General features: G+C 37.1%; 1 protein-coding gene across 1 annotated transcript in view; it reads right to left on the reverse strand.

Moving 5' to 3' along the window:
• Nucleotides 1-13799, reverse strand: part of lztr1 (leucine-zipper-like transcription regulator 1) — a 51591-nt gene that overhangs the window by 28002 nt on the left and 9790 nt on the right. The window contains exons 5-10 of the mRNA XM_052031950.1: nucleotides 12188-12296; nucleotides 11094-11177; nucleotides 7896-7953; nucleotides 4513-4652; nucleotides 2879-3080; nucleotides 1559-1603 (exon numbers count right to left, since the gene is read on the reverse strand). Coding sequence (XP_051887910.1) covers nucleotides 1559-1603; nucleotides 2879-3080; nucleotides 4513-4652; nucleotides 7896-7953; nucleotides 11094-11177; nucleotides 12188-12296 — 638 coding nt within the window. The remainder of the gene's footprint in view (nucleotides 1-1558; nucleotides 1604-2878; nucleotides 3081-4512; nucleotides 4653-7895; nucleotides 7954-11093; nucleotides 11178-12187; nucleotides 12297-13799) is intronic.

Genomic DNA, 13799 nt, shown 5'->3' on the forward strand with positions numbered 1-13799 from the left:
CCAAGCTTTAAATTGAATTTAAAACAAAGGCGTATGTGGTGTGTGTGTATGTTAATAACACATTAATTACTTCTGCCTTCCTTTTTATGAAAGGTCACAGATCAGCAATCAGTGTTGAAAACAGCTCAGGCAGTGGCCTAAGATCCTGCCAAATGAGGCTTTAATGTGCCAAAACAATAGTCTAATCTGAATACATCATGTTACTTTCTCATCATTATTCCCAGAGATCATCTCAAAGCAGTTTGTTGAACCTCGACATTCAGAGAGGAAGTTTTATAAAACCCATTACTAACTGTTGCCTTTGGCAGTTAGATTTAGTGATTAACCTCAAACTGGCTATGTGAAGATCATGATTAGCTTAAAAAAAATCTTCCAAGTTTGATTCTTTCTGGTTTATTGTTTCATTAGGAAAATGTCATTAGTTCTGAAGTTTATACAATTTATCTAGATTTAGTGGTCTTGACAGTTATATCTATGTTTGTATGGAGGACTGCAGAAGATCCAGGGGATTGCTAGCTTATTGCTTTGGTGTGAAAGGTCCTGGGAGATCCACCATGGGAGATCCACCACTGAATTTTCCATATGATTTATGATATTCCACACTTCTTTTATGGAATGGAAAGACTGCCTTTGGAAAAATCCTTCCTGCAGTTTCACTTACACTTAATGGTGTTTTTTTAAGCAGCAATTCCAAAATCTTTGAATGCTCCATCTTGGCCTTTGTTTTGAGCTAACATTTCTGTGACCAACCCCCAAGTAAAATTTCTGTTATACAGGTATATTTAACTTAGAAATAAAATGCTAAATGCGATTTAAAAAAGCAGGCATGTGTCATGCAGTAATAAATGTTCTGGGCTCAGATGCAGAAACAGAATACAACTCCATGATACAGACTCTCTGAGCAATTACCCATTTGTACCCTGTACTACTCATATGCACCTTCAATTTCTCTTGTCCAATTTGCACACACTATCAAAACACCAAAAAATTTTAAAAACAATTAAGTCACTGGTCAAGTCTTTTAAAAAAAAATTGTGTCTCATTATTAATCTGGTAAGATGATATGCACCAGCAACAAAATAACTGGTGAAAGAAATTATAGCCTTAAATCCAAAAGCTTTGAAGAAATATTTTGTATTGTAACTACATGGGGTGGCCCAGACACAAGGCCAAAATAAACACATTTGCAAGATTTCTGTCTCTCCACACTCAAGGAAAGATCCATTGTTAATGCAAGTGGCAACCTAAAACAAAGGCTTTTATGCTGGTTACAGATAATAGCTGCTCTTCCTCTTCCAGAGGAAATACTCGATGAAAAGATGACAATACTTGCATTTAATAAGTGAATAAACAAACTTCCTTAACCTGTGGGAAAGGTGTACCATGTTCCCAAAACACAAACCTTTCTCACTTTGCAAACTGGCAACATACAATGATTCTCCTCTGCTATCACTTTATCTGTTCAAATTGTATTAATTTTCTTGGAAACTGTGAATGAAGTACACAAATTCAAATTTTACACAAATGAAATGAATCACTAATAGATTAAACAACTTACCATAAAATCAGGATCATATGTTGCCTCTGTGTATAAATTGCTACCCTATATTTTGAAGACAGTAAAAAAAATACATGAAGGTGAGATTCATACACTGATAATATAACAGCACCTTAAAATGGCATGGAATGCAGAAGCATATTAGATAAAATCTTATAGGTAAACAGAATGAGTGGAGACATGCAAGGACTTGGAACACTTATGGAATAGGTGGGTTGAATGACTTGTTTATGTGGTGTAGATTCTATGTAATATTATAATCATTTTGGAAGTACACAACTGTTGTAAATTATTTTAATTGTAGTTCAGATCTTTTCAACCTTGTAGCACAAAATGCATATGTGCTAAGAGAGCAATCACAGCAAAGAGCTTCTGCCTACAGAACAAAGGAAATATTCTGCAGAGGGTGAACACAGTGGTATTCAATTTAACTGCTTCAACAATTACACCAGATAGTGTGCTGTGAAATGGAGGTCAAGACCCATCATCACGGGCCCCTATATGCATATCCAACGTCCCAAAATAACTTTCAATAAGCAACCAAATGATGGTTGATGAGCCCAGAACTTTAAAGGGGAAAAGACATCTTGCATACATTTTCATGGATGTGTCATATCTGCACGAATATTGGTTGGACCACTTGCAAAATGTTTAACTCTAAACTATCAAATCTCATTAATAATTATCTCAGCAAAGTATCCTTCAGGTACAACAAACAACTTGAGCAATTGGACAGAATTGTATAGAGCACTGACCTATGCAAAAAAAACAACAGATATTCAGTAGTTCTTTTCTTTTAGAAATAGCATTGAGCCAATGTAAAATTTCTCCTTTAATCGTAATTCATGAATTAAAATGAAACCTATTGGAAAAGGGTAAATAAGTCAACAAAAAGAGCCTGTATTCAAAGATTAGTGTTAAAACAAAAGCTCCCCAAGTTAAACCTTGTAAGGCAGAGAGCACAAATACTCCGCAAGGACAATAGAAAGGCACACTCATTCATGTTGCCTTCTGTATCTTTTGGTACTCACATGCTCTTACTTCTACAATAAAAGCAACTAATATCAGGAGGAAAAAAAATGAGCATGTGCGGGGGAGGTGAGATTCAATTCAAATGATTGCTAAGAAGAGACAGACCAATTATCAGAACGCTCAAAGAGCATCTTTTCCAACTTAAAATTCCTTGAGGTACTCGTGGTTTGTCAAGAACAATTAAAAAAACAATGAAATTATGTTGCGTAAATAAAAATTTCAAAATGTTATGGAAATTATGTCATTTCTTCTACATGTATTCACAATAGAGTACAGAACTCAACTCACCACACTGTCTGGGCTGGGCTGAATGACCTCCCATGTCTGAGAGTCCACATCATAGCAATGTAACTCATTAGGTAATGTATTATCTGCAGCACCTCCAAACACATAGAGATGTCGGTCAAATGCTACCATGGTGTGGCCGTACCGCCTTTGAGGTGGGGGAGGAGAGCCACGGAGTAAATGTTCAGTGGGAATCCTTGTCCAACTATACAAGAATGCAAAACAAATTTAAATTATTTGTGATAATTTAAATAAAAATAAGTTTAATCAGCCATGGGACATCCTCAAGCCAACAATGTTGTTGAAAGTCCTTTTAATTTATACTAGCATATCCCACTTAATGAGGAAGGAAAGTGTAGAGAGAACACTTGCCTTGTTCCAAACATTTTAATGTGCAATTAAAAATATTCCACTTTTAAAGAAAACTCACTTACTTATCCAAAGATCTGGGCATATTTCCACAGGTGCCTTTAGGTGCTAAACAGGGGATTCAGTTGGAAAGCCAATTTAGCCTGCACAAGACACCACCTCTGCAAAACAACTGAAGTTTGTTCTTGGAATGGCAGCTCAAAGGTGCATTAACAGGCTGATTACCAGTTAGATGTTAGCGTTTATTAACATGGGTACACATCAGTTAGGTGGCTAGTCACTGACCCAATTCCCTCTTCAAATTCCAATTCGCTGATTTGGACTAAACAAGTCACTTCTCAAGATTGAATAATGCTTGAAGATTCATCAAATTAACCATCCCATTGTTACTTAAGGGCTGAAGGCGGCTACTGAATAAAATGGGAGATTTTCTATAAAGTGTCAAGACATTACCAACACTTAGTTTACATTTATTCCAGAAATACTTCAAAGATTTAATCTAAACAAGTGCTATGCTATTGTATATTGCAGGGCGAAAAAGGATTGCTTACAATAGAATAGCCATAGAAAGAACATTTGATGATGGAGCAAAGTAGGTTTTACCCTCTGAATCACAGATCATGAGACTCCTGCCTGACATCTGCGTTCTGACATTTTTAATAATTTCAATTGCACTTTGATAAATGAGCATTGCAAGTGGTTCAGAACACCTGGACTGTGTCATCTTGTAATTAGGACCACATTTCAGAGGGGAGAAACAGAACTGGTTAAAAAAAAGTGAAAAGCTCCTAATTCATTACAATGATATATACTGTGGTGAAATGGTATTTGCTCAGACTATTTTTTCTCAGTGGTATTATGAGCAGATATTCTAGATGCATTAAAAAAACACACAGGGTGACACAAGAAATCAATTGTTAGCGGGTAAAGGGCCGAGATCAAGAAATTGACTCTTCATTCAGAAATGATCATATGTTAAGCATTAGCTGTCAGAGATTTTCTCTGAACATAATTACCCTCCTTATGTTAAGTAAAGACATTTTTATAACTCCCAAGTGACCATCATCACAGAACATGTGTTGCTAAGTAAGGCAGAGAACTTCTGCATCAGCATTTGATAAGAAAACAATAGTTCCTTCTCCGAATCCCTAAATCACATCTTTCCTGAGCAGAGTTTCCTTTCCTCAGGACCTCTGGCACTCGAATAAGAATTACACTAGCTTATTAAGGATAACAGCGATTAGAAAGAATAATGATTGAGCACGTACACTTTTTCCATGAATTCAAATTGAAAAAGATTATTGGTGATCTTTGCTCCACTCTGTCCTGAGAAAACAAACATCTTGTCCTTGCAGACAGCCACAGGGAAGTTACAACATGACGGAGGGATCTCTCCACTCTGCTCAATCTAAAAAAACACACACACAGCAGATTTTATTTGCGATTACAGCCTACAGAAGTGTTTTTCAAATTGAAAGGCTTAGACAACTCTAAGGCTGATAGAGGAGGCCTAAAATGATTACCAAGAGTACAGAGAATTTATAACTCAAATCAGAGGAAAGATTCAGTATGAACCTAGATTAACAAAAAAAGTGAACCTGTCTTTATAAGTTAATAGTAAAGGGTTGATAAAGGTAAAAGGGCAGGGTCTATTAGAGGCTACAAACAAGTTCTAATGGAGGCAGTAGGAAGACTCAACATATTAAATGAGTATCATGCATCTTTATTAGTGAAGAGGATGCTGTCACTGTTGCAGTAAAGAGGGTACTAATGACATTGAAAAGGATTACAAATAAAGAGCAGGTATACAGAAGACTGCTAGCACTCAAAGTAGAAAAGATGCCTGGTCTAGATAGGATGCATTCTGGGTTACTGAGGGAACCTTATAGAGGTGTATAAAATCATGAGGGGGACTGAATGCACACAGTCTTATTCCCAGGCAAAGAGAATCAAAATCTAGAAGGCATAGGTTTAAGGTGAGAGGAGAAAGATTTAACAAGGGACTTGAGGGCAACTTCTTCACACAGAGGGTGGAGTGTATATAGAACAAGATGTCAGAGAAAACACTTAAAAAGCAATTGGTACATGGATAGGAAAGTTTTAGAGGGATATGGGCCAAATGCAGGCAGATGGGACTAGATTAGGTGGGCATCTTGGTCAGCATGGACGAGTTGGGCTGAAGGGCCTGTTTGCGTGCTGTATTACTCTACGTTACAGAGAGCTTGGCCAGAATCTTTTAAATCTCCTTGGATATGCTGCAAGAGGACTGTGGATCTCCAATATTGCACTTTGAGCAAGAGAAGAGCAGAGGGACTAACTCAGGAACTCCAATCTAGTAAACTTAATTTTGACATTGGGCAAATTTTTGGAGATAATCATCAAGAACAAAATTAACTGGATAAATTAACACAAGTCAGCACAGAAAAGGCAAACAGTGCTCAACTAAAAATGAGATCTCTTTTCTTGAAGCAGCTGTGAGCTTTGGTGAAGATAGTGCATGTTTTTGTTAGAAGTTGACATACTGTTAAGCAAAATTAAAGCTGATGAAATTACAGAGACAGCAGCATCAATATCAAATTTACTACAGGACAGAAAACAATGTTTAGGTCAATGCATTTTTTTCAGACAAGACCAATGTATATTTTGTATATTACTCAAGAGAGCATAGAAATTCTGATAAATATTAATAATATGGTCTTGAGTATACAGGACATAAAAGTTTGAGGTTGACACGAAACTTAGACAACATGCAAAAATGTAATAAACAAATAAAGTGACAGATCAGATAGACTTCTGGCTTTTAGAAGTTAACATGTTGAACAATAAAGTGATATAGTTTATTTGAAAAAGGAATGGCAATATAAACCAAATGGTACAATTTTGAAGGGTGCATAGGCTCAGAGATAGAGCAGCAAGAAAAGTTGTTCAAGCTTTTTGTTGTCATAGCCATAGGTGCAGGATATAAATGCCATGAAAGTTAGCTTTTTTGCAGCAGCAGAACAGTACATTACAAGACGAGGACAAACATAAACTTTAGGTAACATTGGGATGACATTAACAGAAAGCATATCGTATATAGTATTGGTCCCAACAATAAAGGTAGAGAGTTTAATAAATTTTATAAAACTCTGGTTCAAGATCATGTGGAATAGTTCATTTAATGCTTGGTACCACAGAATAACAAGAATTAAACATTCTTCAAGAGTGTTCAAAAGAGATCTACTGGTGTGGTACAGGTGTTAAGAGAGTTCGATTATATTGGTAGACTGGATTGGCTGAGGGAAAAGATGGTTAAGCAATTTGATAGAAACCTGGAAATACAGAAAATAGTAGGTCATTCGGCCATTTGAATCTGCTCTACCATTCATTATGATCATGGGTGATGTCTATTTTAATACCATATTCCCACCTTCTCCCTATACTCCTCGATACCCTTTATATCTGGAAGTCTATCTCCCTCTTAACTATATTCTGTGACTTGGCCACTGGATTCTGTGGTAGAGAATTTCCTCAAATTTTTCACGATCCTCAAGTAAAGAAATTCCTCCACATTTCATCTTGAATGGCTTACCCTGTATCTAGAGACTATGATCTAGTTCCAGATAACCTTAACCCATGGGAAACATCCCCGCTGCATTTAGTCTGTCTACCCTGTCAGAATTTTGTGAACTTTTAAGTAGATCCCCTCTCATTCTTCCAAACTTTACTGAATATAGGCTGAGTTAACCTAATCTTTCCTCATGTGAGGGTCTTGCCACTCCAGGAATCAACCTTCGCTGCACCCTCTCAATGGCAAATGTGAAAGGAGACCAAAATTGCTCAGAATATTACAGATGTGACCTCACCAATAATTGTAACAAAACCTCTAGCAATGAAGGTCAACTTACCATTTGTCTTACTTGCTTGCTGCACCTTCAGTGACTGGTGTACAAAGATATCCAGGTCCCTTTTTACCTCTCTGTTTCCCAATTTAAATAATATTCTGCTTTTATTTTCCCTATTAAAATGGATAACTTCACATTTATCTACATTACTCTGTAGGTCATGTATTTGCCCATTCATTCAACTTGCCTAAATTACACTATAGCTGCTGTGTTCTCACAATGCACCATCCCAACCAGTTCTGTATTGTTGGTAAACTTGGAAATATTTGGCTCCCCACCAAACCCCCCCCCCCAATCCAAATTACTGATGTGTCTTGTGAATAGAAGGGATTATAACCATGATCAATTTAGGTATTGTAAATAAGGAAAAAAGGGAGACACTATTCCCAATGAAAGATGGGTCAGTTAACAGAAGATGCAGACTTAAAAAGCACAAGATATAGACGTTGTGGAAGGATTCCTTTAAATAAAATGTAAAAACCAGTCATTGTGATCTGGAATCCATATGGCCTGGTGACCTGGAAAGGGTAAGGAATGGGTGGGGAGAGGTGCAAAATGAAGTGGTGAAAGTAGATTCAATAGTAACATACATTGGAGAAAAAAATTACAGGGTTGTAGGGCCAGCACTGTGATACAGGACTGCAGATACAAACAGTATGAAACTTATTTCAAAAATCAAAAAGCAATAATAATTTTTATGGTTTGTTTATTTCAAGCTTTCAGAACGGTTTTAAGTCTAACCAATTGCTACATTTGTAACTTCTTACCTCATCCCAACATGCCATCTCTCTATCCTGGAGACCTATGGTCCACATATCATTCAGTCTGAAAAGAGGAAAAGTATCACTCTCAACAGCCTCGTCAACACACAATATCTCAAAATCATTTTGAATATGTTGTCAAGAATTTGGTTTCTGTACAGTTAGGACATTGACATTCATCCAACAGTGTGGGAAAACTGCACAGGTATGCCCTGTTCACAAAAAGCAGGAAAAATCCAATGTGGCTAATTAACATCAGTCTACTCTCAATCAGCCAAGTGACAGACAGTGCTACTAAATGGCATGTACACACCAATAACCTAAAATGTACAATGCTGCGCAGGATTTGCTCAGACCACTTTGCTCCGGATGTCATTACAGCCTTACAAAGAGGAAAAAAAACTGAAGTTCAGAGATAAGGCAAATATGATTGTCTTTGGAATCAAGGGGCAGAACTGGGGATATCTGCTGGTGAATGTGAATGTTGAACTCCATTCACAACTCCTCAGGGAATGAACCAGCCCATGCCTGCACTCAGCAATATTCAGGTGTGGGCTGGTAAGTGATAAATAGTATGCAACAAGAGTGCCAGGCAATGACCATCTGCAACAAGACAGAGTAAAACCATTACTTTGACATTCAAATTGGATCGCCTGGTCCCCGTCCTCAGCATTGATATTTAGTTCTGATTATTAAAGCAAAATAAAAGTAAAGGCATTGAAAAGATTTATTCTACATTTTGAGAAAAAAAAAATGAACTAGCTATTGATATGAGAGTTAACTAGACCATTCACATAAATACTGTGGCTACTGAGGCTGGGTATTCCGTGGCTAGTGGTTCACTTCCCAGCTCCTCAAAGCCTTTCTATCACCTACAAAGCATTTCAGGAGTGTAATGAAATTGTGTCCACTTGCCAGGATGTGCACCTGCACTAACGTTCAAGGAGCTCAAGGCCACCTGGGATGAAGTAGTTACCTCATCGATGACTTTATATATTCATACTCTACATCACTGGCTGCAATGTGCACCATCTACAAAATGTATTATGGTTACTTGATTAAGCTAGCTTGATGGCAGTTTCCAAGCCCAGGACTTCTACCATCTTAAGGGACAGGGTGAACAGGTGCATGGGTAATATCGCAAACTGCAGGTTCCCCCAAGTTGTACACCATCCGGACTTCAGAATATAGTGCTGTTCGTTCATCAGGGCAGAGTCTAAATCATGGACTGCATCCAACAATAGAGCAGGAGTTCCTTCACTAAAAGAACTGTAGTGCTTCAAGAATGCAATTCACCACCACTTCTAGAGTAATAAATACAAGCTATGCCAGTGATACCTACATCCTGCAATTGAATAAAAAACTGCAAATGAAAGGATTTTAAAAAGACAAATATCTAATGAATCATTGTAAGGAAATTAGATTCAGTCCTGCAAGATAGCGTTGGATGAGGGGTGACCTTATAAACGTTAATAAAATTATGAGGGACGTAGATACAGTAGATAATCAGTCTTTTACCCTAGGGTGGAAGAGTCTAAAACTAGAGGGCACAGGTATAAAGTGAAAGGGAAAAGATTTAAAGGGGATTTGAAGGGCAAGTTCTTCCACACAGAAGCTGGTGGGTATATAGGCTGAGCTGCCAGAGGTGGTGGTAGAGGCAGGTACAATATTTAAAAAACATTGGATAGGAAAAGTTAAGAAGGATATGGGGCAAATGCAGGTAAATGGGATTAAGTTAGATAGGCATTTTGATCGGCATGGACGAGTTGGGCTGGAGAGCCTGTTTCCGTGCTATATGACTCTATGAATGCTAATAAATCACCAAAAAAATAAAGTGCTCTTAAAAAATGAATAGGGCAATTAAGATGGAAAGAAAATAAATTGAATAAAGCCTAAAGGGAAAATAAAGTTGCAAAAACTTAAAAGCAAAATAGGGTTAACTGCTGATGAAAGGTCACTGACCTGAAGTGTTAACTCTATCCTCCTTCCTCCACAGACAACCAGAACAATATAATGTAAATTTGGCAAGCAATAATCTATAGAGATTAGGCTAAATTGTCACACTTCAATGCTCATTTCATATGTCGAGTTACTGTATTTAGTTCTGATTGTTAAAGCAAAATAAACGTAAAAGTGTTGAATTGATTTATTCTACATTTGAGGAAAAGAAAAAAATTGAAGTAATTAAGAGGTCAGGAGCAACCCAAGGTATAAATATCCAGAAAATGGATTGCTCCCATAGAGAGTACACCATCACTGTGCAGTTATCTACACCTTCAGATCCCTACCACCATCTGGGGTAAAGTATTCTCCTTATTCCTCTCTTACCCTTCTATCAATTACTATAAATCTTTACCCACTGGTTTTTGATCACTCTTTACTCTTTTCCAGCTCATGATTTTTTTATACCTCAATTAAATATCAGCCTATCCAATCATTCCTCGGAGCTAATAATTTTTCATTTTTGGCAAATCTCCACTGCTCCTTCCCCAGTGCAATCTCTTTCCTGTGATGTAGTGACCAGAACTGTACGAGGTTCCCATCTCATCCATCCATCTGCAAAAATGTTAATGAGCATAAACTGAAGTATTTAACTGGCAAGATAACTTCAGGGTATTGGTCTGCGACCCCATTCTTCCTGGAAAACTATTCTGGTTATTAACTAGTCTTTGCAAGAAGTGCTTCACAATATCACCCCAATTGTGTTTTTTCTGATTGGTGACTGTCCCGCAATCAAGTACTTTTAAAGAGGTACACTTTCATTAAACTCCTTTCAAGCTAAAATATCCAGTTTTGCTTCTTACTTTTCTGACCTAATAACCATGGACTGACCTATCATTCCATCTCACGTATTACACAGAATTCTGATGCAAGAGAGTTCCTGCCAACTTGTATAATGTGGCTTTTAATAAAGCTCCTTTTCTCTTACATCTGCAAAGAACATTTGGTCAACAATTGAAGGTAATAACACTATTAAAACATGTTATAGTCTACATATATTAATAAGGATAATACGACACCGTGTGGTCACCTGGTAACCTTAGTATATATGTGGTGGATCTGTATGCTATAATCCATCTTAACCCATCAAGTGACAAGAATACACAGTAATTGAATACTTGACTGCAATTTCTGGTCAATACTGCAATTTAAAACAATAGCTTAGCACTCTAATAAACTGTTTTCATTAAATATTCACTTTACCTTGCATTACCATCATATCCAGCAAAGATCCAGAGCTTATCGCTATAAACTGTGGCTCCATGAGCTGACCTTGCAACTGGCAACCTGCAATACAAATACATGTTGCTCAAAATTTTATATAGCAAATTAGTGGTCATCAACTTTCAGCAAAAAGTACAGAACATGAGAAACTTCCATTGGTGGATTATTTAATCAGCTGAGGAGTTCAGATGGTTTTAACGTGACGGTAGTGACTAAAGACTAGGCTACAAGCTAGGAGTCTAATAAAGCACAGATGATGACAAGAAGTTGAATAGACAATCACAATGTGAAAAAAAATTAAATATGCATATTGCTTGTAGGTTGCTTTATTCTGTTTTGAAATTCCATGAGTCCTGGCATGTGTCCAGTCTGCTCATAAATTCGATGTGCAGAAATATCTGCCTTGGACTGATAAACGATTATTATACAGTGCTCATTTATTGGATAAAAATCCAGAATTAAATAAACAATTACATACTGAAAGCTTGGGTTTACATTCTGTGCATGAGTGCGCTATCTCCAATTTTAACTATAGAGACTGGGACAAGGATTTAAAGAATTAGTCACCCAATGCCAATTTATGATCCTTGTCTATTGCTCAATATGGTAAAATAGCCTTCAGGTTGGGAGACAGGATGGATGGGTCAAGGTGCGCCACTGGTTTGCAGGTGAACATGCATGGAGTGGGGGAAGCAATTAAGTAATGGAAATAATTATACAAATTAAAAATCATATTTACATACCAGCAGTGCTTTTTTTAAAAAATCTCATCAATGAAAGCCCTTATGAAAGCAAATCATCTGCAAAATTTGGCTGAAGTCACATCACTTGTCATTATGTTCCAAAAGTGTCAGAATGTTAATGTTCTTGTATATCAGATTTTCAACAGATGGTAAAAGAGGCTTTAAAGATGTCTCAGAGCTAATCCAGAACAAAACATCGCGGCAAAGGAAAATGGAGCATCAATCCGTCACTTTACCATGCACCCCATCATAAAGATAAAAGATAGTGCCAAATATTCCTCTTCAAATTGATCAAATTAAGCACCAAATACAATAATGGACAAAGCTCACCTGCCCTCTACTTTCCATTCTGTCCACTGGCCTGTGGCAAACTTGTATTCAAACAGATCATTCTTGTTTTGAAGGTTGGAGTTGGAATAAATGTCTCCAGTGTAGCCACCTATAAAAGGCAAGATAACTCAAATTCACTGATCGACAAAGTAGGCCTCATAACCCTGGCTACTCCACCCGCAACATAATATTGCCTCCTGCTCTGGACTGCACATTACTCTTCAACGATCTGCAAAATCTAACTATATTTTTGGTTTAGGAATAACACTCAGTGAAGTAATGTGGTCATGAGCCAAGACCAACTCCAAATAGGAGAGCGTATAATCTTGACTGATCTTCTAATATGATGGGAGTGCTGCATTGTCAGATGAAACACAAAAACAAAGTGCTCCCTGTCGTTTCACGTTGATACAAAAGATTTCCTTGTATTATGTCAAGTAGTGCAAAAGAGCATTCCTGGTATCCTGGCCAAGGTTGACCCCCACAACATTAATCCATGTCATTATAGTGCCTATACTTCACTGACTAAGACATCACAATAAGCATTATACAAATACATATTCGTTAACTATACAAATTCTTCACTTATTGTTATCATTAAAATAACAACAACATATTGTACACTTGGATTTTTCTTGGCAGTCTACTTCTTGGTTTTGCAAAGTCTAATGTTAACTTACTGAAAATATTAACAAAGCAAGCATCTATAAGCCTTCCCATGAGTAAAAACAATGAATCATCCCCCGCCTCACATTATTATATTTAAACAATTGCACAAATATTTGATCTGCTGTCAAAAAACACTACTTCAGGAAGTTGGCACATAAAGGCAAGATTCAGACATATTCTGCTGTCAGTTTTTCCTCATTTAGCAATTATAACATTTTATGTAGCCTGTGCTTATTGAAATCAAGACGTTAATGAATCCATGTACATAAGACATAGAAATTGAAACTCTTTCCTTTAATCAATTTGCTCTTCTAAGCTACAGGCATGTAAAGTCCAAACTCAACAGAAACTGTTGTTTAACTAATGCCCTCTCTTTTCAAATCACTGCTGTTCTGCATCATTGGTCTATCCAAAAATCCAGTCCCAATTATCCAAAAAAACAATTTGGAGAAAAGTCAGATCATAAACCCCTGCTTTGACTAAATTATTCAATGTACTGATTTTACTTTAATTGCTTTGGTAATAGTGTGACCTATCAACAAAGGGTTGGAACTGCAGAAGGAATCCTTCTGCAGTTTAGGATCAGAACATAAAAGCCTGATTTTGTCTGCGTTCACTTGTACAGGAAAATAGAGGTTTAAAAACAAAAGTACCCTCTGAGAGAAAATGAATGTGGATTGAAGTGGACTATACGTGCTTGCAGTGTAGGATAACTTAATGGCTATAATAAATATGCATCATATTTACTTCCCATCGATTGCTCAGAACTCTCCATTCTCTAATGTAGGGTGAGCACAAAAGACCATAAGATAGGGGAGCAGAATTAGGTCATTCGGCCCATCGAATCTGCTCCGCCATTTAATCATGGCTCATTTTTTTTATCCAACCCCATTCTCCCATCTTCTCCCTGTAACCCTTAATCCCTTTACCAATCAAGGCCTGC

Source organism: Pristis pectinata, chromosome 17 (genome assembly GCF_009764475.1).
Source record: "Pristis pectinata isolate sPriPec2 chromosome 17, sPriPec2.1.pri, whole genome shotgun sequence".
Taxonomy (NCBI): Eukaryota; Metazoa; Chordata; class Chondrichthyes; order Rhinopristiformes; family Pristidae; genus Pristis; species Pristis pectinata.